Source organism: Chamaea fasciata, unplaced genomic scaffold, assembly GCF_029207755.1.
Source record: "Chamaea fasciata isolate MVZ Bird 193981 ecotype frontalis unplaced genomic scaffold, bChaFas1.0.hap1 SCAF_11, whole genome shotgun sequence".
NCBI lineage: Eukaryota > Metazoa > Chordata > Aves > Passeriformes > Sylviidae > Chamaea > Chamaea fasciata.
In genome coordinates, this window is record NW_027094096.1 from 18161858 (window position 1) to 18189060 (window position 27203).

Genomic DNA, 27203 nt, shown 5'->3' on the forward strand with positions numbered 1-27203 from the left:
ACCAAGCATGGGGCACAGCAGGATGCAGAAGGAATGGAGGGGTCCTGAGCACGTGGGAAACACAGGGCTGGATGTCACCAAGGCAAACTGCCCTCTTCCTCTCTCATGGATCCTACCTGCTGCTTGGGCAGGAGCTGGAGCCTCCCAGTTTGAATCCACAGGTGTTTTAGTGGTCTGAGTCTGGCCCTGGATATGTAGGAGACTCCCACCATCACTGGGGGCCTCAGACAGCCCAGCTCCTCTCCTGGCTGGCTTTATACCCTATGGCCTCCTCCAGCCTGGATTATCCCCAGCTGGCCGACCCGTGGCAAACAAGGACTAGTTTACACATTTGCCCTCGTTTGCCAGAAGCTCCCAAGTGCCAGCGTTCGGGCACTTTCTGTGCCACCTCCCTCTGGGGCTTGCCATGATGGGACATGAGGATGGACATGGGGTCAAGGGGGTGGCTGGACGCTGGCGCAGGGTTATCATACTGGGGTGGCGTGGGATGATAACCAGAGCTCCCTCCTGTCAGCACTCTGCAGTGTGAAAGTAGGATGGGGACAGGGACAGTCCTCAAGCCCCTGTCCTCCACCTTGGGGACGCCTAGGGATGGCGGGTGCCTGCTCCCTGCTGCCTCCCTGTCTGGCTTTGTTCCCACTGGGCTGTGTTCCCACCCGCCCGATATTCATGTGGGCCCCTTCCCTCCCCGGGGGGCTGCTAATCCCCCCCGAAACGGGCCAGGGATTGTTGACCGAGCTGCCATATCCCTTGAACAAGCAAGCCTGGGCCCCGCAGCTGCCGCCGGATTAAGAGTCACCCTTTCGCTGCCACAGCCCCTGCGCCAAAGCCCCTGCCCCCCGGTGTGCTCGGCCCCCCATCCATGAGGGAGGGCAGCCAACAGGACGCTAAGGAGATGGTTATTTGGGGCACTCCTGCTGTCAAAACTGACAGGTTTAGTGTGGCTCTGCCAGCACCTGAAACGCCTGATCTGCTGGGTCTGGCTCGTGTTGGCAATGCCTGGGGAGTGGGGGCCAGGAGCGTGCCAGCCTGCAGGAAGGAGCCCTGGGAGGGCATTAGTAGTGTGACACTGGCACTGCCATCGGTGGCTGCCTCGTTGGTCTCCTTAGTGCTGCCACCACTTATGGCAGGGGCACAGCTGTTCACAATGGCACAGGGTGAGGACCAGCTCTCACGCTCCAGAATTGTGGGTCACTGGAATTACATTAATTAGCGCGTGCTAATGGTATCTAATTAACACCCAGCTGTGCTGATGCAGAGCTTGCTAAGCCAGGCACCTGACCCCTGCCCTGCTGCCTCAGTTTACCCACCTGCACCAGGGTGAATCTAGCACCTGGTGCTTGGTGAAGCCAAGAGACATCAAACCAACAAGGAAATGTTGCAGGGAGAGGAGACCAGCTGCCGGCTTGTTATCGGGGCCAGCCCTGCCAAGTGCCCCATCCGGGGCAGCCTCTGGCTATCTCGCTATCTCAAGAGCTTGCTCTGGGTTGGGGTGGACATGTCCACACGCCAAGAGGGTGTTGCTGGATGCCCAAGCCAGGGTGGCTGGGGGGTACCCAGGGATGCCTCAGGGGCTGAATAAATACAGGTGGGAGAAGCAGAGTACCCTGGTTCTCTCTGCTCCTGCTGCAGAGAGAAATGGTGGCAGCTGCCCTTTGTAGGGGGAGTCAGGGATCCATGGGTGCTATTCATACCTGGAGAGATTAAAAAACATCTTTCAGCCCCACTAACAAGTCCCCAGAGCCCTGCAGAAGCTTTCATCCTGGTTAAGTGCACAGAGCAGATAAAGGGTCCTCAAGAGTCCCCAAGGAGCTGGCTGAGATTCTTGCTGTCCTCAGTGTGCATTTTTGGTGGCAAGCAACCCATCCCTCCCTCACAGGGACCCTCTGAGCCATGCAGAAGCCTCAACAGTGGTGCTGGACACTTATTATCATGGGCTGTAGAGAGGAAAAGCCCTTTACTCATGTTGTGCCCATTCCAGCCTCTCCTAGAGCATCTCTGCCTCCAGGTGACATGTGACAAGCAGCCTGTGTAATGGGTGCCATGCCCCAGCAGGTGGTCTTGACCCCCCAAATACTGCAGGGATATCTGGAGGCTGTGGCTCCACGGGACACAGAGGGTTCCCCAACATCAGCATTTAGGGGCATTTTGGGGCCAACCCTATCTGGGCAAGGGGTTGGTGCAGGGGGAAAGGGTACTTCAGAAATTACAAACCCGGCACAAGCTGTCCTGCCTTCAATGCAAGCAGTGAGTGTGAAGTTAAGAGATAAAGAGGGAATTAGGAGATAAAGTCTGCGTAATCCCAGTTGCTCTATGCAATTAAAATGAGCTTCACCCCGCTGTAATTGGATGGAAGCTGCCTGCCAGCGTCAGCGCAACCGGGAGCATTGGGCGAGCAGGCGCGGAGGATTCACCGCACCGAGCACGGAGACTTATCTCCCCGCCAGAAAAACTGAGAGGGCAGCGGCACAGAGAGCGGGAGTTAATGAGATGAAAATGGAAAGCCTGGCACAAAGGATTAGCTCCCGGCCGGCTCTGCTGCTGAAATCCCAAGGTTCCCTGGAAAGGCTTTCCTTGCATCATGGATGCACCCTGCCTGGGCCTGCTTTGCAGAGGAGGCATGTGCTTGGAGCAGGAAAATTTGTCTCCTCTTCACCACTTTGACCCCTCAGTTGGAACTGGGCTGTCCCAGCCTCCAGCTCCTCCTGCTCCATTGTATCCATGCCCCCTTGCTCAGTCTCCCCCTGGAGGGTCCCTGCACAAGACGATCCCTAACAGCATTTACAGCTGCTGGTATTAAGCAGAAATAAAAAACCCCCAAGTGCAGATTAAAAGGACACTGATGGAATGCCAGGAGAAGAATTACAGCCCTAATAAACTGCTGCCTTCTGCTGGGGGTGGGTGACAAGGGGGTTTACGAGGCCATTTAAACTTCACTGTCAGAAAGGTGTATTAAAGCTATAAAGGTCTCGTTGCCTCTCCTGTCCCCTGGATGCTGGAGCATGGCTGTGGTCATAAATCCACCTGCTCGCAGCCTGGGGCGAGGGGCCCAAAGCCCCTTGTCCCTGGGAAAAGCCAGGAAGAGCAGTGAGGCCTCCTTGGCTGGGGTCTTGGAGGGTGACGTCAGCCCTGGCGCAAGATAAATGCCGGCCGTGGGCCGGCAGGGACGGGATTATCTCGGCGCGGAGGCCGGGACGTGCCTCCTCCATCACCCACTGCCCACATGCCGGGAGCGTGCGAACGGGAGCCCACAGCCCTGCTGCCAGCGCACCCTGTGCCCTGCCTGCCACCAGGGCCCAAGGGGCGACAGGACAATGGCTGGGACCGCAGCACGGCTGCCATCACACTGTCAGGGTCAGCTCCTGCCTCATACCAGCCCCCAGATGTGCTGTGCCACGGCTCCATCACCTGGGTCCTTGACCCCATGAGCCCCAGAGCTGAGGGTGTTACGGGACAGGCCCTCCCCATCCCTCTGCCTGGCTCTCCCCAGTCCCTGCAGTCCCGTGTGTTTGTTTGCACAGGTCTGATGACGCTGGCTCACACACCTCGGCACTCCTGGCCCAGGCTTGGCTCATCCTCCTGCTCCGCTTCCTGCAAGGCTGGGCCGTGGACAGAAACATCTGCCACCTCCACAGAGCTTTTACCTTCCTCCTCTCTGTCAGTGCCCTCCCTTGGGGTCCTTCTGTGCCATTGGGGGGATGGGGAGGAGGTCAGGCACAAGGACAGGAACAGGGATAGGGACAGGGTCAGGAATGGGGATGGTGCTGAAAGGTGCTTTCCAGCAGAAGTCACCTGGCACAGCCTGACTCACCGCCCTGGGGATGGGTCATGGTTTCAGCTTCATCCTCTCGGGGTGCAGTCCTGGTTCCCCGCCTGGGTGACAATGGGGACAGTGGGATGGGGGGAAACTACACCAGGGAGGTGGCAGAAGCTGAGCCACCCCTTAAGGAGGTTACGTAAGACACCTTTCCAGGCACCCAATGTAGGGCTGCTGGGGTGGCAGGGATGTGCTGGGGGTCAGTGGGGCTGGCTGGGGATCACCAAGAGCAAGCAGGACGCAATGCAGGGAGTTAAGGGTGGGTGATGGCTGCCTCTCCCCCCAATATGCTCTGTTAGGAGCCATTCTCTCCCTCCACTGCCCCAATTTGGAGGCCCTCGGTCCCTGCTGCTTCCCACGCAGGCTCATTAGCGAGTTCAGAGCGAGAAAACCCGTTAATGGCATTAAATGACTTCAGGCTGTGACACGGGGAGTGGAGATCCAAGCCCAAACCCTCACACACAGCGGGGACTGCTGCTTTTCCGCTTCCCTTTGAACATCCCCAGATGCCCTGAGCTGTGGTTCCCCGAGCACGGACCCGGGCAGCTGGGACGGGGGGGTGGCACAGCGGGGTGTGGCAGCCGAGCTCCCCACCCGCTTCTGCACCGACCCCTTCCCCAGGCTCAGCCCATCCACCCCGGCTTCAGGGTAGCGCCCGGGTTCAGGGCGTCACTCTGCAGTGTTTGGCTCTTGCAACAGGATGGGTCATCGGAGTTTTGGTTTTGCCAGGCTCCTGGTCACGCCATCCTCCTGGGGAGGCATGGGGAGAGGGTGCTGCTAGGGCCGGGCAAGCACCGTGCCGGTGGCTGAAGCCAGCGTGCGGGAGGTGGCCCGGGCCCCCCCCGACTCAGACTGCCGTGGCGGAGGCAGAGGTGGGGTAGCGATACCGGAGCTAAAAAAAAAACCTGGCCGAGTGCCGGGGAGAGGAAATTTCTCATTAGCCAGAAATGTGTGGCTGAACCAGTCTGACACCCGGGGCGGCCCCCGGCCCCGCCGGCGATACTGGCCCCGGCTCCGAGGGAGATCAAAGCGGGAGAGAGGCAACAAGGGGGCTCAGCAGCAGCTGGGCTGTGGTTGTTGGGGGACTGGGGCAGGGTGAAGGGTCTCCTCATTTGAAGATGCCAGATTTGGGTGGCAGGAAGGGCTGGGTGGGCAGTGACATGGGTAATGCTGCCATGTGAGGCAGAGGCATCAATATCTGTGATACTCCAGGACTGGGCAGGGGTGTTGGCCAGTGAAACCTGGGTATGGCAAGTTAGCAGGGTTGGGGGCATCTCTACCTCTTGCTTCCAGTCATGCAGCAGTCCTTTGCTCCCCTCATTCCCGAAGGAGCCAGCATTTCCAGCCAGGGCAGCACTTGGTGGGAGCAATGCTGCTCCTGGCACCAGCCCCAGCCTTACCAGCAAGGCCACCATTGCTTTCCACTGACTTCCCCTAGAGATCCAGCCTTTCCCAGACCACACGGAGTCAAGGCATTGCCCTGGTCTTGTTTAATAACCCCAAGCTGCTTTTTGCCTCCTGGTCCAGTGTTGGGTCAGATTCTGCTCCCCAAACACGGCAGACAGGCATGGGGTGATTGATGCGCGTGCATTTGCTCGCTGGCTGTGCTGCCAAAGACGATGTCAGCTCCCAGGCATCTGTGAGAGAGCTGCCTCCTGCTCCCCAAGGCAGCCCCCCGGCCCTCAGATCCCTTTTTCCATAACATCCCAGACTGGTTGGCAGCTTCTGGGGGTCTTATCCCCCATGGCCCCCCTGTGGGGACACAGCCCTGATGAGGGATGGGGCTGCAGCCCCAGCAGCAGTGGGCAGGGAGGACGGGCTGTGGTAGTGGCAGACAAGGATGGATGCTACACCATGTGCAAGTCCTCTGCTAGCAACCAAAGGAGACTGGAAGGAAGGAATGGAAAGAAAATGATTAAAACAAGTCGGGTTTTTTTTTTTTTAATAATTAAAAAAAAAGCCCTGGGAAAAAGCCGTGTAGGGTCCTGGCACGTGAACAGAGTCTGTAAGTGGTCTCAAAAATTACCAATAAATAATCTTAACGGGAAACAGAAGGAGCAGTACTGGGGTGTTCGTGGGTGTTTCATAGCTTCTTGTGAGCATGGGAAAATGTGCTGGGTCCTGTCCCTTGTGCTGTGGGGACAGCCCCTTCCTGGGTCAAGTTGTGTCCTTGGCTCCAGCCATGAGGCAGTGACCCGCCTGGCCGGCGTCCGGCCCATCTTGGCTGAGTGGGTTCAGGATGTGGCCCCCAGCATGGCTGTGCTTGGCCATTCCCTTGGGCACAGGGTGGCAGCGGGGACAAGGCATGGTGCAGGTTGTAGAGAAAGCCTGTGGCTTCACTGCCCTGTGCCTCGTGCTGGCCTGCCGGGTCACAGACGTGCTGTGCCAAGCTGTGCCGAGCCGTGCCGAGCCCTGATCCCTTCCAGCTGTGCCGGCCCCAGGCGGCTGACGGGGCTGCGGGATCCTCTCCCTGCCAAGTTGTTGAGGTGTCAGCCAAGAGTTAGCAGGGAAAACGCCAAGCAGCCAGCGAGCTGGCCAAGCCATCCTCCTCAGCCTTCCTCCTCCTCCTCTGCTGCAGATAGCCTCCCACCCTCCTGCTGGAGTCCTGAGCCCCCAGGCCACCCCAGGAGGGTTCCCCCTTAACACCCAGTGTGCCTTCATCCCAGCTGTGCCCCTGGGACCCCCCACCGCCGCTCCCAGGGTGTTCCCCCCATCCCGGCCCCTCCACCTGGGGCGCATGTCCCCCTCCTCTGGGTCTGTCTGGAAAGGGACGATTCCCCCTCCCCGAACTTTCCAGCTCTCTGCAGAGCGGGAACAATCGTAGCCTTTGTCTTCCCTTAATCTCCTGGTTAGGAATTAAAAGGGGGGAAAAAACCCAGCAGCACAAAAGGCTCTTTTGCACAGGCTGGGAGGGGGGAAGCGCAGGGCGCAGGCAGAGCACAGGCAGGGGTGCAGGCAGGACTTGCCTTCCCCCCAGCCCAGCCTGGCCACCATGCTCCCCAAGGGCCACCCCACGCTGCTCCCAACCCTATGGCCCCAGGATGTTCCTGCAGTGGCACCCAAGGGCTGGCAGCCCGGGGAGCATCATCTGATTCACTCAGCCCCTCAAAATGTCCTCACACACTGGCTGTTCCAGGAAGAGGCAGGGAGCATCTTTTTGGGGGGTATTGGACTGGGCTTGCACCCACGTGGGGTTACGTGCCTCCTGCTCACTGCCATGGACCCACTTTTACACACACAGTGCCCAAACACACCCTCACCTGCCCAGCACAGGACTCCCTGCCACCCAGAGCCCCCCAAGAACCACACAGGCACCACAGACCTCCATAAAATTCCTTAAATAATTTAATTGAAAAAAAGTCTTTCCGTTAAAAAATATTTTTACAAACGCACGCTCGCATTGATTTCCCTGGCTGCTGTTTTTCGCTGTTGCTTTTCTTTCACCATGGAACACAGTTTTCCCCCAGATCTGTATGGAAAGGGAGGAGGCAGGTACAGGATGTGGAGAGCTGCTGGGTGCACCCCTGGGTGCACCCCTGTGGCTGGGGTGAGACCCAGGGCTGGCTGCAGGGATGGAGTGACCTGCTCCATGAGAGCAGGGTGTGCATAGAGAAGGGTGGGTGAAGGGGTTTGTTTAAAATGAGAACCCCTTCTCAAAGCAAAGCCAGGCCAGGATGGAGGGCTGAGATAGGGATGGCTGAGATGCACCAGGGCTGGTGGGACCCCAAACTTTGCAGCAGCAGGGGCTGGGGGGCAAGGGAGGCAGGGGCAGCCCCTGTGCCCCATTGTGCTTCTGCATGGGGGGGGGGGGGGGGGCCGAGGAGGGTTAGCAGGCCCCAAACAGGCTCTCATATCTCTTCAGCCACTTGCTCTTAAAAGCCTCTCAATGCCAGGTTTCTCCGGATCTGTGAGAGGGGTGAGGTCTGTCTAGCATTGCTGTTTGGGGTCCCACCATGGCAGGGCTGGGGAGCAGCCAGGGTAGGGAGCAAGCCAGGATGGGAAACCCCAGCAAAATGGGGCTGTGGTGTCCCTGTCAGCCAACATCCCAGATAAATGTCAGAGAGGAGATGGTGGGATGTGGGGAGACCTTTCCTACTGCAAGACCTGCTGCCACCTGCCCTCCTGGACTTGTTTACCCTGTGGAGAAGGACAGGGTTAATGAGAAACCCAAGGGCAGGCCAGTTCCAAGGAAAGGGGAAAAACAGCACCTGTCCTGTCAGCCTGGGGAGGAGGGGATCAGTGCCAAGCACTGGGGAGCATAGGACTGCACCCCTTCATTTTGGGGAGAGATCACTTGCCTCTCTGGACTGCCAGCTAAGCATCCCAAAAGCCAGTTAGCAAGGTGTACTGCAGCCGAGGGGGCCCTGAGAAACCCAGGACGAGCAACTGGGGTTCCACTTGGCTACTGTGGACAAATCTCCCCTAGACTGAGGGCATGGGCCCCACCAGATCTGCTCTCCCAGAGAATTACCTTGCCACCTGCAGCTGGTCGGTTCACCTGGTGAGCTCCCCCCTATTCAAGAATCATTTTGTAGGGAGGAGTGAGGCCAGTAATCCAGGAGTGCCAGGGGCTGCTGCAACCCTCCTGCTGAGGACCAGACTGCCTGGAGGGAGCAGGGGAGGAGCAGTGCCCTATGGAGAAGCCCCAGAGCTGTGGGGACCCTCTGGCATTGGATGAGCAGTGCGTACGGCTGTTCCCTGCTTGGCTTTCACATTCCCTGTTTGGCTCCCAAAGTTCCAGCCTGACTTGAGGAGGGTGTAGGGGAAAAAAAAATCTGAGTATCTCTAGTACATTAGAGTTTCCTGACTGGCTCTGACCTGAGACTCAGAGCCTCCACCCTATGTGACCCATGGAGAGCTTGCTGCGTCTCCCAGCACCACAGGGTTGGTACAGCATCACTGCCTGGTCCCTGTTGGACAACCTGAAAACATGACAGCAAGAGAAGGGGAGAGCAGACAGGGGCACACAGCCAGCTTGGGGTCGGCCAGGAGGAGGAGGATGACCCTGGTGGGCAGCGAAGCTGCAGGCAGCCGGGCCCATCCAATGAGAGCGCGATCGAGCAAAGGAAACTCGGGTAAAATTCTTATTGCCTTTATTCTGCCCATTGCCTCCCACAGTCCTGCGGCCAGCACACACCCACGCACGCATGCACACACTCACGCACACTCAGGCACGCTGGGAGTCTCTCCCTCGGCTCGGAGGAACCGGGCTGCAGTGAATCCTCAGGGAAAGGTGAGTGAGTCTTTTGGCAGCAATCACAGCGTGTGTCAGGAGTAGGCAGCCGCGCCGGCGGCACCTGCTCCTTCTGCATAAAAGAGGAGGCTGGGGGAGCCGCGGCCCCCGGCGCAGCCCCCACCCCAGCCCCGCTCTCCGGCCCCTGGGCGGGGCGCGGCTGCCGTCGGTCCGGGGGCGGAGGGTCCCTGTGCAAACGTGCTGATTGGCCTCGCTCTGCAGTCCAGAGCCGGCCAGGAGAACCAAGAGGGTAAGAGATGAGGAGCCGGGCACCTGGTCCCCCTCCCTCCCCTTTCTGCTCCCTCTTACCTTTTTTTAATATATCTCTTTTTTTTTCTTTCCTATTTTTTTTTTTTTTTTGCCTAACTCCCTGCATAGTAAATCGAGTTCGGGTTCTGGCGTGCAAAGCCAAGAAAGGGAGCGAAGCCTTCCCTTCGGACGCGTTCCAGTGCAGACCCTTGGGCGGAGGGCTTGCCGGGGCTGGAGGAGAGGAGTGATTGTCTGGGGCTGGTGGCCCCTGCCCTGTTGTTGGCTTGGCCTCCCCCAGCTGCTTCCATGTGGGGAACAGAGTTAGGGAAGGCTTCGGACGTGTCTGACGGACTCAGCGGACGGGTCAACAGTCTGTGGCCTCGGGGAGGTGAGGGAAGTGAAGACTGGGAGGAAAACAGGGTGAAAAGAAATCCAAGAAGCAGAACAACTCTTCAAACCGATGAGCACCAAGAGAGGGTGGGAAGTGGGATGTGCCATCTCTGTCCCATAATCCATCTTCAATATGAAGATGTGTTGCTGCCTCGCCATTCCAGGACACGGGACGAAAAGCTGGGCTCCCTCTCAGCATGAGTGCCTTCGATCCAGGGAAGGGCGTCCCATCTCATCCTGTCCCAGGCGACCATCCGAGGCAGAGGAGCGCCATGTGGAGGGGAAAACAGGAAGCTGGGCTGCACCGCAAACTGAACCTTTTTGGCAGGTTCCCTTGGTCCGTTCCAATGCGGAGTCCCCTGTGGTCAAACCTGCACTGGGAGCGTCTGGTTCATCTGCAGCCTCATGTCCTGAATGCTGCTCAGGATCTTTTTCTGGTGCCCTGCTAGCGTCACCCCTATCCTCAGCAGGTCCCTGTAAGGAAAAGGTGAAGACTCAGCCCCCAGCCACCAGCAACATCAACATGTGGCCCCGCCCCACTGGGGCAAGGGACCTAGCCATCATTACAGCCCTCTGCCAAGCTCCAGTGCTCCCTCTAACACCAGAGGGGACTGGGTGACGAGTCCTAAATCTGAACTCCATTGGGATTGGATGCTGAATCTCAGTCCTTAATTCAGCCCACCACATGCCCAGGTTGGGGGAGGTGGCTGTCAGATAGGCAAGGGACAGTGAGCAGCAGCCCCAGTCCCAGTCTTCTCCCCTCCAAGCAGGGACTTACTCTGCAGTCATCTGTGCCACCAGGTCAAAGGAGGCAAACCCAGCATTGACAAAGTTCTCCTTGTACCGTCCCATTTTGATGGCATCCAGCCAGTCTCCCACAGTGGTGAAGGTGGTGTAATCTGGGACAGTGCGGTCCAGGAGCGGTTGGGAGATGCTAAAGGACAAGAGAGCCACAGGTCACAGGGAGCAGGGGATGGAGAGGTGTAATTGGAAGCAAGGGACATTTCTTATCCCTGCCCTCCCACAGCTCTATTCCCCGCCACTCCAGTGTTCCCTGGAATTGGGGTAAGTGCTGGCTGGAAACAAGGATGTCACTGACCCAGACTGGACACTGGCGATGACCTTCAGGCTGGCAGCATTGCGGATGAGCTTGTCCAGCGTGTTGACGATCTGTGCAAATTTGGGCCTTAGGTTGCGGTCCCGCACCCAGCAGTCCAGCATCAGCTGGTGCAGTGCAGTGGGGCAGTCCATGGGGGGTGGCAGGCGGTAATCCTGCTCCACGGCATTGATCACCTGCAGAGGGATAGCCAGAGGCAGATTTTGAGCCATCTGGGCTCCAACAGGCAGCCTACAGCTCCTGGTTGCCTACTCCTCAGAGAGCACTTACATCCTGGTTGGACATGTCCCAGTAGGGTCGCTCCCCATAGGACATCACTTCCCACATGACGATGCCGTAACTCCACACATCGCTGGCTGAAGTGAATTTGCGGTAGGCGATGGCCTCAGGAGCTGTCCATCTGATTGGGATCTTGCCGCCCTGCATGGATACACAGTTCCACAATTTAGTGCATAACTGGTGTTTCCCCCCACCCCCAGATCAGTGGATCCCTCGTGAGTGTCCCATACCAGGGAGCTGGTGTAGGTGGGGTCAGCTGGGTCATCCTCCAGAAAGCGAGAGAGCCCAAAGTCAGACACTTTGCAGACCAAGTTGCTGTTGACCAGGATGTTGCGGGCAGCCAGGTCCCGATGCACATAGTTCATCTCTGAAAGGTACTTCATGCCAGCGGCGATGCCTCGCATCATTCCCACCAGCTGGATGACTGTGAACTGCCCATCATTCAGCTGCCAGAGGAGAGATCAGAGGGGTTTGCAACACCCTCAACAGATAGAGGATGGATCCCAATATGCTACCATCACCTTCCTCCTCCCTAGAGCCACCCCTCTTCTTCCACTCATGATGTCTGTGAAGGAGCTTAACCCTGGGGACACCAGCATGACAATGTAGAGAGATGGAGAAGGGCTCAGAGCTGCTGTCCCCCCATGCACTGCAGCCCCTGGCCCAGGGCAGGAGGGGATGGATGCTCACCCGGAGGAAGGAGTCAAGTGCACAGTTCTCCATGAATTCTGTGATGATCATGACGGGGCGGCTCTTGGTCACCACTCCCTCCAGGTGGATGATGTTGGGGTGGTCAAACTGGCCCATGATGCTGGCCTCACTCAGGAAGTCGCGCCGTTGCCGCTCCGTGTAGCCCACCTTCAGTGTCTTGATGGCCACAAAGATCTCACGGCGGCCAGGTAGCTTCAGGCGCCCACGGCACACCTCACCAAACTCCCCTATAGTGGGAAGGAGAGAGCGGAGCAGCATGGTGAGCCACAGGACAGGGTGAGAGGCAGCAGTCTCAGCACCTGCTGTGCCCAGCCCCAGGACTTGCCTGCTCCAATGACCTCCTCAATTTTCACACAGGAGATGTCAATCTCTTTGGCGAATTCCCGGACAGCTTCATTTGGGTCCTCGTAGGTGAAGGGGTCAATGTACACCTTCATCCCAGGGGTAACTGCAAGGGCAGAAGTCATCACCAGGAGGGACACAGCAAGGGTGACAAATGTCAAGCCACTTGGCTGGCTGTCAGCCTACCCCTTGTTAGCAAGGGCTGCCCCTTTGCATGGGACAGGAACTGGGAGAGGGCAGGCAGAGTCCATTTGCTGGGCTCTCACACTCACCATATTGCTGCAGTTTCTCTGTGTACTCAGGGTCAGTGTTGTTGCGCTGCTTCCTGCCCAAAGGAGACGAGAGGAGGTGTTCAGTAACCATCCCTTTCCTGATGGGGCAAAGACATTCACTGCCAACTTCCAAATCCCAGTACAGACAGCCTATGCCAGAGAGCCTTCCCTCTGGCAGCCTGTGTGCAGAGCCATCCTTCACCCGAGGCGCAATGGGAGGAGACAGCCTAGTTGTGCTGTGTGTGTGGCAGGAGCCTGGGCAGAGCCCAGCTCGTGCTGGGGAAGCAGAGGCACAATCCTCCCACAGGACCCCTGCTCTGGGACCCATGTGTAGTTGGTCCAGCCCTTCACTCGGTGACTGGAGCTGCCAGAGCTCTGCCCACAGGTAAGGGGGGAAACTCTGTGGCTGACATGAGCAACTCCCAAACCCAGATTTGAAGCCCTCTTCCCTGAAAAGCCAGTACCTGAAGCAGACGATAGCAATCACCACCACCACGATGACGAACACCAGCCCTGCAGTGGCCGATCCCACGATCAGAGGCAGCTCCTGGAAGGTCTTGCTGGTGGAACCTGATGGAGGGACAGGCAGAATCTAAGTCAAGCTGGGAAAGGAGCACACATGGGAGGGCTGGGTGATGGAGGCAGTCCAGTGCTGGTACCTACCGCCCTCCGCAGTTGTCTGAAACTCCGTGGGGAGGCTGTAGCGGCCGTATCCCGCCACGGTGCGTGCCCGGACCTGCACCATGTACCGGGCATTGGCCTTCAGCCCGTCCAGCCGCACCGAGTTCTTCTGGCTGGTGACTGTGTTGGCGATGCCATCGTTCTGGCCTTGCTGTAGGGAAGACGTGGGTGTCACCTCTGTGAAGCCACCCTCCCTTTGCTGGCTCCCACATCTCCCAGGAACCATGTCTGCAAGGACCCCTTTGCCATGGTGCTGATGGTCAACTAGAAGGGGTAGAGGAGGGAAAAGGCTGCTCCTGCTTTACCTTCTCTGAGTACTTGATCTCGTAGTCCAGGATGATGCCATTGGGTCTCTCTGGGGGAGTCCATGAAAGTGTCATGCTGTTCCCGGTGCTGCTGTGCAGGTGCATCGTCGGCACGGCAGATGGGGCTGGGATGGAAAGCAGGGAAGGAATGAGGCACCTGTGCCAGGTTTCCCCCTCCACCATCCCACATAGTGTAGGGATGCTCTGCCTGCGACCTGCTTGGATAATCTTGGTGGAAAGGCATAGAAAAGCTTTGAGACTGGCCTCCCCCAAGTCTCCATAAGGGGGTGTGATCTCAACACCAAAGGGAGCCTCAGAAATAGCACTGAGGTCATGCTTCATCCCATGCCTAGCTGCAACTGGTCTGGGGAAGGGCCCTGCCAGCCCAAACTGGGGCTCCCTCTCCTCCTCCACTTGCCAGGAGCTCTGTGCTCCACCCCAGCAGCAAGACCCGTGAAATCAGATCAGTGTGCAGTGGCTGGAGATTACCAGCACGCTGGAGTGAGGCCAGAGCGGGAGGAAGGAGGGAATGGCAGAACACTTGGCTGCCTGCAAAGGCTTAGGCTGGTGCTGAGCCTTCCCAGGCACACAGGAGAGAAATCTCATTTCCTTCCTCCTCCCCTCACAGCAGGCACAGCATCTCTGGGGTAGGTCTAGAAGATCCAGAGCTCTCTGGGGCATCTGCCAGCCCTCGTCTTCCGCACTTGCATGCATTCTGATCTCATCTCCTCTAGGGACATGCTTTAAACAGAGAGGACAGTTTACCCAGGGGATTAGATGTAGGCCCAGAGAACCAGTTAGGCAGCACCACAAAGGACTGCAGCCTCCCAGGCTGTCAGAAAGAAATTTCTGCTTCACTCTGCTCTGTGGAGGAGATACAGCCCCTGCTCCCTGCTGGCTCCACTGACCTGCCTGGTTGGTGGTGATGTTGACAGAGGCAAAATGGGGAGGGTAGGGACTCTTATTGGAGATGCCGTTCACAGCCTGGATCTCGAAGGTGTACTGGGTGTGGGCCATCAGGTTGCTGATGTAGATGCGTCGCTCAGTGAGGCCGAGCTGGCGCGGCACAAACTCCACGTTGTCGTCGCAGCGGGTGCACAGGCGCCGCTCCACGCTGCACTTCTTGCAGATGACGTTGTAGAGCAGGTCATCCCGCCCGCCCGTGTCCTGCGGCTCGCTCCACTCCAGCCCCAGCGACGTCTCGTTCACATTGGAGATGACATTGCGGGGGGCTGAGGGGACACCTGCAGGGAAATGTGAGGGGCAGGGGTGGTGTGTCTTCATGGCCAGCTCACCCTTGGCATGGGCACAGCACATACCTCCACCCCAGACACAGATCCCCATCACCTCCACAGCTTCCCTTGCCTCCCCTCCTTGCCCAGAGCAGGACTCACTGGTGCAGGCACTGTCTGCGGGGTCCGTGTCTGCCCGGAAAAAGCCGTTTCGACAAGTGCAGACCATAGCTGCTCCAGAGGTGGTCCGGCTGTTGGGAGGGCAGGGAGAGCAGGGTCCTTCCCCCTGCTTAGACTTGAAGGTTCCTGGGCCGCATGCTGGAGGAAAGAAAAACAGACCTTTTTTTAAGACTGAGTTATAAAGTAAACCCAGAAAACATTCTCTGCTCCCAGCATAGGTGGGTAGACCCTTCCTCACTGCCCTGCTAAATCTTTCATCAGTGTCTTGAAGACCTCAGGCCTCCTATGAGCCTTTCCACTGCCGTCAGCCATGCCCAGGAACACATGGCTGGGTAGGGTGAGAAAGCTGGAAGCACCAGACAGCTCAGGCACAGCTCTGCCAGGAAATGCTGTACTCCACCAGCAGGCCCGAGGTAATTGGAGGTGGGAAGAGTTGGTCACCACCAGCAGTATGAGGGGACAGGGCAGGTCCATCCAGGAACTCCATTCCTCAGTTTTGTTTCTTCACTGCCCTTCCCAAGGGTATTACCATACTCCCTTCCATGGAGGAAGGCCATGCTGGTTTCCAGGCCTGGCAACCTTCACAGTGCCAGGTCCATCCTCTAGGGAAATAAGGCTGGGAAGGAAGGAATTCCTCAGCCCTGTCTGCAGCAGCCCCTGCGAGAGGCCTCCACCACCCAAAATCAGCCACTCAGCCCCAAACCTTCCGCCTCAGGCTCTTGAGCCACTTCTCAGTCCCGGGGCGGCGGCACCTCACGAGGTCGGCTCAAGTGGAGTGCTGAGCGAGATGAAAACATTCCTGCAGGTCCTTGGCTGAAGAGCTGCTTCAGCATCACTGCCACCTCCCTCCTCCACTTCCGATCACGGTCCTTCAAGGAGCCACAAGTCCTGGGATATGGCCCGATTGGCACCGCAAGGTGTTCATTTGTAATGAGGGGCACGTGAAAGGATTAACAGCACTTGAGCCGAGGAGCAGAGCGGCCTCAGGAACCTGACCCACACCTCAAAATAGCCCAATTTATCACACTGCTGCCCAAGGAAGAGGATTCTGTGCTCTGTGTTTGCAGCTGGATGAGGTGAGAGACCCGCTGGCGCCGGCTCTGCTTCGGCATCACCCTGTTTGCCACAGCCGGAGCAGCATCAGCACCGATGGCCCCAAAGGAGGGCACGTCCTCCTCACTCCACCACATTAGGGAAGCTCCCAGGGCACAAAACCCTCCCACCTCCCACGCCTGTCACACATCATCCTGAAAACAGGGGGAAGTTTCCTGGTGCTCCACCAGGCTGTGGCAAGTGGAAGTTTCCTGCTATGAGGCATCTCCCGACACCCTCTGTGGAAGTTTTCCGGCTGGTTGCAGCCCCACATGGGGTGTGGAGGGCTGTGAGTCACACGCTGCTGGGCCGGCCCCACAGCTGTGTGCGGGTGCACACAGCTCCAGGTGCTGTCTTGGGTCCCTGGTTTGTCCAGGCAACAAGCAGCAGCAAGCCCACGGGAGAAGCCCTGCTCCAGTGCAGTGCTGCTGGCCAGGGGGATGTGAGAGCAGCCCCTCACAGAGATAACTGCCTGCTCTCCAGCCCCTCTGCCTGGATGCGTGTCAAGAGCTGCTTCCTGCTCCCAGGGGTGCGAGCCTTCCGGCAATGAGGCTCTTCTTTGGTCAAAACAGGACTGACTACATGGCTCAACTGACTCCGGCTCCTTGACCTGAGTTCACCCAGCCTCTGGGCCTTCCCTATGGAAATGAAAGCTTTGCCCGTCCCGACTGCGCAGGCTGGAAGGCAAAGGAGTGCACAGATCTTCTCCTTGGCAAGCAATGCGAAGCAGGTCCAGGGCTTCTGTCTCCCCAGCCTTGGACAACCAGGTCACAAGAAAATGTGTCTTTATGTGGACAGCAGAGGCCCAGAGTTTGCAGAGCAGCCTTAGCATAGGCAGACCCACTCCAGCTGGAGTCCCAGGCAGTTCAAACTGGGTGGATGCAGATCCACACATAAGGAACCAGATTGTTGAGGAATGAGAGATGACTGAAACCTCTTGGACAGGAACGCTCTGGGCTCAGAAAGCTGCCAAACATGCTTTGGTTATGGAGAGGAGCCCAGATCCATCAGGGACAAAACCCCCTGAACAGGCTTGTTGGGGGGAGAGTGAATCCAGAGCAACCAGAGCTTGTGTGAAGCTGACAGCCCAAGCATGGCATGGCAGCTAAGGACTGCCAGATGCTTGCAAAGGATGCAGGAGGGATGAGGGCACTTGGTCTCCTGCACAAGAAGTGCCAGCCGGTGACCAGCGGGTTATGGGCACAAAGGTAATAGTGGCCTCCCAAACACAGGAGGAAGGGACAGGCAGAGCTGTCCTTCAGCAGCTGCCTGCCATCCCTCAGTAGTGCCCAGTGCAGGCACGAGGGATGAAAGCCTTTTCTTTGCATCCTCATGCCATCCTAGCAGGAGGGGGTCAAGGCATGAACCATCCCTGTTAAGAAGAGGAAGAGCAGCAGAGGGACTGAGGCCCAGATGCACTCCAGTGTTTAAGTTTCCAACCCTGCTTAATAAATCAGAGCATAAAGACCTCGGTGGCAGTGTGACAGCTCTCAGCCGCCACATTTGAAGGCTGTAACCGAGCTGAAAGCTGATCCCAGGTCCCTGGTGGATAAGCCGCTGTGTCATCTCTTCTCTGCAAGAAACTGCCTGTACAACAACCACTGTCTTGGCCGGCACGCTGCGGAACGAGCCTGGGAGCTCTGGAGTGGGAACGTGACTCCATCCAGCCAGAGCTGGGAAGCCAGGCTCCCTTCTCCCTACCGAGAGCTTTGCATAAGCACTTTTCCTGCTGAAGCGTCCTCAAATAAAATAACAACTCTGAACCTCTGCACACAGATCACATCTCCTGGTGCTGTGTTGCGGTCACTTCTGGGGAGAACATGACAGTCAGTGACAGCCACAGGATAACAGGTCAGGGAACCGGAGCGGAGCTCCCCGGTCTGAAGAGGAGCTGCTGGTTTGATGGGAGGGAGAGGCAGTCTGGCCTGACAGCGGGGCTCAGCCACAGAGGGGATTTGTGTGGGGTGTGGGAGGGAGGAGGACAGTAACAGAGCCCTGCTGTAAAGCTGCCCCTGCACCCCCTACGAGGCATCGCACACCCGGCATGGCAAACCCGGCCATCCGGCTGCTTCTGGCAGCCCCTCCAGGATTTTCATCAGCCGCCCACCTCCAGGACCTGATCCTGTCTCGAAGAGCTGCAGCACAGGGCTGGGGGAAGAGGAGGGTACTACTCCCAAATACAATCCCCACCCTGGTGAATAAAGTTCAAGGAAGAGAGCTGAAAAAAACCCGAAATAAAACCCTTCTGGCAGCAGCAGAGAGCAGTGACTCATCCCGTAGGCAGCCTCCATTATTGCATGGGATGCAGGCAAGGAGCAATGAACCACGCATGCATCCCCAAAACTTAGGGTCCCCTCCCTTGGGGAAGGCAGGGATAGCCGTGACACATTGGGAAAAACCAGCCCCAAACTACCATGTTTCATGTTTCAACTGCTTCCCATTCACACTACAATATTCCAGCATCCTTCCAGCTATTTCTCTCCCTGTAGGACTGAAGCAGGATGCCTCGCCTGAGCCTAGATAAATTAAACTGATCATATCCCCTTGCCCATCAACCCTGTAATTTCTTTAGAGGCAGCAGTCAGGTTTGTTCGGGACGATCTGTGCTTTATGAACCCGCACAGCTCGCTCCCTTCTCGCTGTCGTAAGTGGCTACAGATGGAGCAGAGCTGTGGAAGCAACAGCCTGGCTACAGCCGAGGCGGTAACTCTGTTTTTAAGTCTCTCTTAAAAGGCAGTTATTTAAAAAAAAGTAAAATAATCACCCTTTGGGTGAAAATATTTCACACTAGCACAGTCCAAAAGTGAATGGAGCAAATCTGGAGGGAGAGAAGGGAAAGAGCCCTTGGGGGTTTGAAGTGGCATTCAAGGAACAGGCAGGAAAACAATTTTTTTTTTTTTTTTTTTTTAAGAAAAGAAAAAAAATTCAATAAGCAAAGCTGCCTCTTGAGCCACAGTGGGTCACAGGCAGGACAGCAGGGGCAGATTTCCTCGACTGTGTTACAAGTAACCCATTGTGGAGCTGCCTGGCTGTAAACCGGCAGCTCTCCCTGCCTTCTCTGCTGCTGTCTTTGATCTGGAATCCCGGGCAATTAATCCCAGGCAGTTTCACTTCCTGGGTTTCATGCAGCAAGCCCATGTTGCAATGCAAAGCTGCAAACAGTTGGCAAGTGCAATGCTTGCTTGGCAATTTTTTTTTATTTAATTCAGGGTGATGTTTTCATTAGTCACTGATTGTAAGGGAAATTTATTTTTGCAAAAATCTTGATTTTGGCCCCAGCCTGACCGGCACTCACCTACTGATTGTGCCCAAATGTTCAGTGCCTGGTGCCACGAGAAAAGAAACATCAAGAAGACTGAGAAATGGGTCTCAGGAAGGTGTGGTGTCATGCTGGACGCTGTCACTGCCAGTGCTCCTACGGTTTGGGTATCCCCAGACTGCACCACACAGACTCAGTTCTTCTCCCAAGTGGGGTGCAGGCTCTGGGGGAACTGTGGTCCACCTCCAGGGCTCCCCCATGAGCAGAGGGGACTTGCAAAGAGGGGGCTCAGTGCTCACCCTGGCACAGCAGCCTTTCTGTCTTTGTGTGAAGTCAGCAACACAAGGGGTGCAAATCCCAACAAATCCATCATGGAGCACATGGCCAGGAGCATTTTTGGGGAGCTCCTTGACACCAAATCCCCTGAACTGTTTGGGTGCCCCCTAACCAAAAGGAGAAGGGATGGGGCTGGGGGAAAGGCTAAACCCCAGGGGCTGCAGGGCTTGGGGTGTGAATGCAGAGCACCCCAGCCCATGGAGGCATGTGGGAGCCTTTGCCCCCCTCCCTGGCCTGCAGCTCCTCCTTGTCCTCCAAGAGATGCCTCTGCAGCTCTGCGTGGTAGGGAGTGTGTGGGAAGCAGCACAACCCCCAGAAGGGCCGTGTGCTAATTAAATAAAGATAATGAGGCTGAGAATGAGATGCCAAATCAATGCTGTGGCAACTCAGGAGTAGAGCGCCAGGTACCAGCCTGGCGTATCGCCTTACAAAGCATGCCAAAGAAGCTGTCTTCAGTAGGGCAGGATGAGCCCTCTGCTCCCAAGGGACCGGGATACAAGCTGCATTGTAACAGGTCTGAATGAGAGCTCTAATCTTGGCTCTGGATGGAGATAAAGAGGAGGAGGAGGAGGAGGAGGTCTTCAAAGGCCACTGAAAGTCTGGGAAAAGGGGGAGATTTACAACAGGGCTTATCCCATCTAAGCAGTAACTGGGTATTGTTATTTATTAAAATGCCATCTGGCACTCTGGAGCGCTGCTCACCCGCACGGTGAAGCCGCTGCAGGCTCCCTGGGGAGGGAGTGATGAAACCCCAGCTTTGGGGGGCTGCATCCACACTGCTGCCCATGACACAGGCTCAGGAACTTATTGGTGGTGCTGGACTGTGGAAATGGGGTAAGGGAACATCCAGCCAAGAGGAGAAAAGGAGCTGCAGCTCCGGCTTCTCCCAGCCCTTCTTCAGCTGTTTCCACTTAAAACACACGATCATATGGCGGAAAATCTGATCCTACGAGCGCAGCGCAACTTTCCCAGAGAAACGTGAGGACACCGCCGCTTCTGCCCAGCGAGAAGGCAGGCTGCCGGATGGAGACGTGCCCATGGCCCAGCATGGCTTCCCTGCCTGCTGCAGCAGAAGCTGGGGCTTGGTGGGAAATCAAAGGCGCTGGGAAAGCTGCCACATGGGAGTCTGTCCAGCTTGGGGATGTGGAGACAGGACATTGCCCCAGGCTCCTGAGCCTAATCTGAGAAGCTCTGTCCCACCTTGGGATGCCCCCTCTCAGCAAAGCCCTGATACTGGCTGGAAACTGTGTCACCTTGTGCCCAAACCTCACTGTCTGCTGGGAAAGAGCCAACATCATGTATGGTCTAAGATCTCCCAGTCCAAGCAAGGAGGAGAGCAGCTCCCCAGGAGCATGGACCTCAGTGCAGTCTAAAGTGCGGATGGATACCTGGCACTGGTGTCCATCTGCTCAGGAGGAGCCAGATTGGCTGCTCACAACACTGATGCAGGGGGCTGTGGCACTGAAGTCAGAGCAGTGCTGGCACTCATGGTGCCGAAGGCTCTGGCAGAGCTGTGGCCCGTGGAGACTGACCTATCCCTAACTAGCCACAGCAGCATGGTTGTCAGCTACGCTGCTCCCAAAGCCAATGGGGAGGCCAGCCTGGCCCGAGCCCCACGTCACAGGTCATCCCAAATCACAGGGCCCCTGCCAAGAGCACAGGGCTGCCGCCAAGCATCCCGTCATCGGTGAGAACAAGGCATCCAGTGCTGGGGGCCCAGCCAACATCCCACTCCCTGTACAATGCCTGCAGCCAAGGGGAACGGCAAACTTTCTGCCCTAAACCCCAGCCACCCCAGGGCAGGGTCCTGCCTGCCAGAGACAGCTCACAAGAAAAAAATCACCCCAAGGGAGTACAACATTCATCCAGACAGATTTTTCCTTATCAACACACCCGAACTGGGGTTAAACAGCAACACCAAAGCTATCATGGGAGAGCATGACGGCTGCAGGACTCACACAGAGTTATCCTGCTGCTAGGGTGGCTCTCCATCCCCAACATTGCCATGTGCAGAATATATTTCCTCCCCTTCCAGCAAGAACAAGGAGCTTCAGATCTCCTGCCTTCATGCTGGTCCCTACCATCCCTGCCGCTAGCTTTCATCACTGGCAGGGGGAGCATGCATCAGCATGGCTTCTCCCTCGGTGGAGCCCTGTTCACCACCGGGGCTTTTGAGTGCCTCCGCACAAGCAGCGTGAAATCACACTTGCCAAGAACAATCACTCGCCCCAGCCCCGAGCACTGCAGGAGGGAGAGAGGGAAGATGCTGGATACGGCAGCAGCGATGAGAGAGCGATTTTGGTAACGCTTGAGGGCTTAAATGTGCTGGATTCCTGCTGAGCACCATGCCTTGAGCTGCAGCTCTGTGCAAGGAGATGCATCCCACAGAGGGTAGCACTGGTGGTTGCTCACCAGTGTGTCCCAGCAGACACTGCACGAGTCCAGACCACAAAGGTTTTAAGGCTTTGGAGTCAAACTGCAGACCAGTCCTCTGAGACATCACCCTGCACGCTTGTCAGGGAAAAGCCTCCAAAGCCAGACCGAGCTCAATGCAAAACCACCTCCTTCACATCAACGCACCCATGGGGACAAAAGCCATGATCACTCTGCTATGCACGTACCTTGACACTGGGTATCCTTCATGGTGGGCTCATATCCAGCAGCACACGTACACGCTCCCACGGGTACCATCCACTCGCCATCGCCGTTGCAGTACAGCTTTAGGGGCACAGACACCTCCACTGCATTGGGGATGCAGGTGCCCGGTGCGATGACCAGGGAGGTGGGCTCAGCCCCGGTTAAAGTCTCCGGGAAGATAGCAAAGCCAGCAATGGTGTTGGAGCATTTCTTGTAGAAAGCCCGGACGGAGATGAGGGACATGCAGGCTCCCAGGTCTTGGAAGGCAAGGTAAAAACCATTCTTGGAGAGAGGGCCAAAGCTGCGCACCTTGGTGTTCACGCGGCCAGACTCCAGCTTGGAGAAGCTCTCATCTGGGGCAATTGTATCCACTTTGATATAGGGGTTCTCCATCCAGAAAGGGCTATTTGCAGAGGCAGAATCCGTATCTGACTCATAATAGAAGAGGTTGAAGGTCTCTTTGCAGGAGCCAGGGATGTTGGGGATGCTGTTGCAGTCCCGCACAGTGAACTTCAGCTCCACATAGACGCGCTGGACATCCTGGCGCTGGATGAATTTGGTACGCAGCCAGTTGTTCTGGTTGGCCTCCCGTACGTTGCAGACCTGGTACGTGCGGATAGGGTTCATGGCCTCGTCATAGCCACTGACTTCTTCCCACTGTGATTGAGAGGGAAAGGGTTAGATCCTCAGCCAGGGACATCAGTGCCACAGACACATAGTGAATGGCACAGGGTGGGGGGAACAGGCAACAGTCAACAGGGAAGAGCAGCAGCTGCACCTCCACCCATCACAACCCTCCTGGTCATCAAGGTGACTAAGAGCAACCCAGGCCAGGGACCATGGCACTCCCACTCTGCTGGCACGGAGTCAAGGGGAGATGGCTTCATGAGGCAAGGATATGCACAGGAGGGAAGGAGAAAGATGCAGCCAGCTTCACAAAGGCGCTGGTGAGCAACCATGATTCCCATGGGGCCAGGGCCAGCTCTGCCCTTTAGAGGTCAGGACCAGGACTGGTTCCAAACTTACCCCTGTCTCCGGATGAGTTGTCCATGCCAACTCAGAGGTCACCCACTTCGTGTCCATCAGGGTCTCTGGAGAGAAAGGAAGGAAAGAAGTAATTGGAGATGAAGGCCAAGATTAGAGGGGAAAAAAACCAGGAGGAGTGGGGGAGAGGAGAGCTGAGCCTGACATTTCTGTGGAAAACAGCAACTTGGGGGGTGAGACATGGTGGGAGGAGGGGGAGCAGCGCAGACAGACTCCAGATTTCTCTTCTCCTGTCAAGAGAACAGGAAGAGCGAGGCGTCCCCGGAGAGCTGTGCTGGAGCAGGCAAGTGGCAGGATGAGGAGCTGGCCAGGTGGCAAGGGGGAGATGGGGACAGGCTGCCATCCCCAGCCACTAGCACAGCCAAACGTGCCCCCCAGGCAGTGCAGGGGGTGCCAAAGGAGGAAGGCCGGGCGCCCCTGTCCACACCCTCCCCCTCTGCTTTGGCAGGGTGCGTATTTAATGTGGCTGGGGTTGAAAGGGCCCGTTCCCATGACAGGGCGGTGCGGGCCAGGCAGGTTTATCCAGAGGAGGAGGGACTGGCAGCCTGCTCTCCCAGAGACGCCCCACATCACTCATTTTACAAGAGGGGAGAAGAATTTGACCGTCTGGCCAACATTCCTGGAGCAGACTACAAGACAAACCACCCCGGCAGCATTCCCCAAACAGCCCCAGCCCCAGCCTTGGGGGAGCGAGACGCTTGTCTGGGAAGAGCTGCAATTGCAGGCAGCTGTCGCTAATCCCAGGCAGAGCCGCGTGGCTCCGCGAGAGCACCACGCGCAAAAAACAGGAGTGAAACACAAGCATGAGAGCACACTGGCCAATGGCCCCTCTGTGAGCTGCTGGCCCTGTGACCCCTGCTCCAGGGATGGCCCTTAGGCTGTTTGGAGGGGAGCAGGCACCCATGCACCTCCAGGTTCTCTGGACCTTCTTCTGCCTAGGGGGAGGTTGGCAGAAGAGGGATGGAAATGCCTGGAGACCCTGGTGTGCTCAGGGGGCTTTGCTGGCTGCACTGAGCAGGACGCAGGACCAGCACCAAAACACCTCCCTGAAGAGGGCCTCCTCCTCCCCAGCTGCAAATATGGCACCATACCAAAACCCAGGCAGTTCCCCAAGGGCTGCCCATCCATCCGTCCACTTCTGAGCCCACCCGGGCTCAAGATGAAGGGCAGGGAGCCATGGCACTCTTTAGTCCCAGCAGCGGGCTGGGAACTGCTCACTATCGCCAGCTGGGGCACAAGGATGTGCCAGGGCAGCTCAGTTGTGCTGGCACCATGGTCCAGCCCCACAGCAAGAGGCCATGTCAGCTTCTTTCCTTTCACCCCAGGAAAACCCCAGGCTGACCCAGCCAGGGAGGAAGTGCGGAGGAGGAAGGAAGCATTCACGCATCGCAGGGTTTCGGATGAAGTCTGACTGGAGGTAAACACCTTCTTCCCGTGTCCCACCCTGGGGAGACCCGCCAGCAGCTCCCAAGCCAGCGCCCACAGACAGGCTGGGAACACAGGCTGTGGGTGCCACCGCAGCACAGATAAACAAGCACATTTGGGGACACGTGGGCTCTCTGACCTGCCTCGTGGCTTGCCAGGTTCCCAGCTGGGCCAGCAAGCCTGCTTCTTGCCCAGGCTGTTCACCTGGAGCAAACACACAGTCCCATTGTGGGCTGGTGGCACTAGCAGTGGACACGGCACTGGGGACACAGGGAGGAAAACCTCTCATGGTGCCAGCTCCCCATTGGGAGGGCTGCAGAGGGACAGCAGCTACAACTGACACCAGTGCAGAGATGGTTACTGGGCAGTAGTTATTTCCTGTTTCTCAAGAACACAAACCAGGGGCATCTGGCAAAAACAGAGGGAGAAAAGGAAGAAGCCCTCTGTCAAGCAGGTAATGCAGGAGGGGTGGGACACTGTGCACCCATAAGGCAGCCTCTGCTCAGTCCCATGGCACTACCCAGCAAGCTGCTATCTCTCTCCCTTCCCATCTCCCACACCATCACTTACTGAACCCCAGCAGGATCCCAAGCGCGGCTCTGCACGGCCACGAGACCACTGGAGACGCTGCTGTGCTTCCCAGACCCCTGCATGGGGTGGCTGCCAGGGCGGGTGGGCAGTGCCAGATGATGGGGGAGCAGGTTCCAGATGGGGGCTGCCCACACCTCTGTGAGGGACAGGCCCCGCGCTGGCTGCCCTAATAAGGGCACAGCAGTGCTGTGAGGGCCCAGACACGCCATGCTGGCGGTGAGCAGAGCCAAGCGTGTGCTCAGCGCTCACAGTGCGGGGCTGCCAACTCCCAAAGCAGATACTCTGTGCAGGTCCAGCCAGAGCAGGGCCCTGCTGCCGGCATGGCCAGCTGGGGGGTGTTTCTGCAGGAGGAGCGGGGGAAGGATGCCCTGTGTTCTCAGGGCTGGGGCTGCTGATGGATGAGTGGCTGTGGCAGTGAGTCAGGCTGGCGAGATGGGGATCTGGGTGCCAGGGTGTGCCCGCAAATAGAGGGACACAAGGATACCGTGGCAAGCCACAGCATAGCTTTGACTGACCAGACCACGGTGGGTGTTTGCTTCTCAAACCTGTCCAGGGTATGCGGGAACTCTCCTGCACAGCAGCAAGGCCCACGTAGGAAGTCCTTGCCATGGCAGTTGTCCCCTCTGGCAGCGTCCTTCCCCTCAAGTGCTGGCCGTGGGCAGAACCTCAGCTTGGACAGGAGGCTCGCTGCCTGCATCCTAATTTGGCAGCATCTGCCATCTGACCAGCAGAGAGAAAAAACTGACAGAGCCAAGCTGGCTGTTAGCGCGAGAGACACGTAAACCACACAGAGAGAGTGGGGAGGGGAAATAATAATAAAAAAATCACTGAGCAACTCAGTTAAAGGAAACAGGCTGAGCAGAGGGCAGAGGGAGTTTCCTGCAGCCATGGGAGTGACCCAGGTGGGGTCAGTGGAGCCTCCCAGACCCTTCTAGCCTGCCATTGTGAAGGTCATGGGTGGAAGGCCCTGTGGGCTTCTGTGCTGCGTGGTCCAGGGGCTGGTGGCAGATGCTGAGCTGAGTTGCAGAAACTGCTCTCAACCCTTAAAGGTGCCACAGAGCTCTCACCGTGGCCTGGCCCTGAACCTGCTCCTCTCTCCCAAAACCACTGGGGCACACCAAGCACTGGCCCCCCATGAAAGGGCATGTGAGAGTGTCCAGGGCTGGGCAGCCCAAGCACTGGGCTTCAGTGGTTCAGAATCAACCAGCCGCTCTCCCCTCCAGCCCATGGTGCCAGAGGCGGGTTGAGAAGTGCCACCGGTGATTTCCCGGCGCGGTTCAGGTTTACAGGTGCTGTGGAGGGACGTGAACGGTGTCAGGGCTGGCTGAACAGTGAGTCAAAGCCACTTCAATCCCGCACACCACAGCAGGAGCCTGGTCCCATTAGTCAATGGGAAATTTGCTCCCAATTTCTCCAGGTGGGGAAGTCACCCTAAGGCTTGCTTTATCACCGTCTGCAGCACTGGGAGTTGTCCTCTCCTTACCTTCAGCTGGGCAAAAGCAAGGGATGGAGCAGGAGCCTTGCTATGCTCAGCAAATGCAGCTGGCCAGGGCTGACTCCACACAGAAGCAGGAGTTCCATGGCAGAGTAGGATCCCAGGACAGGGAAAGGTTCTTACTCCTTGGACAGGCTGTCAGCGTCATTCTGGCTGCCTCCTCCCTGCCCTGCACATCTCCTCCCAAGAACACCCTGAGCTGCAAAGACGAGCGGTCCCTTCCCAGCAGCCCTCCCATCACCTCCACGGAGTCCCCAGCAGTTCACTAGGTGTTTGAAGCCCTGGCAAGGACCCATCTGGAGCCAGGGACCTCTTTCTCCCGGTGCTGAGGCTCAGGAATGCAGCATGCATGGTCTGAGGCCAGCGAAAATGTTTGAACTCCCCCCCTTAAGAGGCCCAGAGAGCCCGTCTCGCGCTGTTGAGCGGCAGACGTGCACAGCAGCGATGGCTGAGCCAGAAAAGGGGGGGAAATATCAAAATTCTTTCAAGATGAAGCCACTGGGGAAGACTCAATCG

The 27203-nt window shown here is 57.4% G+C and overlaps 1 protein-coding gene across 3 annotated transcripts; it reads right to left on the bottom strand.

The window, feature by feature from the left end:
- Positions 1-7140: 7140 nt before the first annotated feature.
- Positions 7141-25904, bottom strand: EPHB3 (EPH receptor B3). 3 transcript variants are annotated; one of them, XM_066193508.1, is made up of 16 exons: positions 25738-25904; positions 23159-23223; positions 22117-22789; positions 14791-14946; positions 14305-14640; positions 13397-13521; positions 13074-13242; positions 12875-12980; positions 12411-12463; positions 12122-12244; positions 11776-12023; positions 11316-11531; positions 11077-11226; positions 10789-10982; positions 10468-10623; positions 7141-10163 (listed from the first exon to the last, which is right to left on the bottom strand). In XM_066193508.1, exons 1-16 carry the CDS (start codon positions 25799-25801, stop codon positions 10055-10057), a joined length of 2943 nt encoding a protein of 980 aa, XP_066049605.1. In that variant the 5' UTR covers positions 25802-25904; the 3' UTR covers positions 7141-10054. The 3 variants fall into 3 exon arrangements, with proteins under 3 accessions (XP_066049605.1, XP_066049604.1, XP_066049606.1); XM_066193507.1 differs by having other exon boundaries at positions 12411-12508; XM_066193509.1 differs by lacking the exon at positions 25738-25904 and adding an exon at positions 23322-23336 and having other exon boundaries at positions 12411-12508.
- Positions 25905-27203: the final 1299 nt, after the last annotated feature.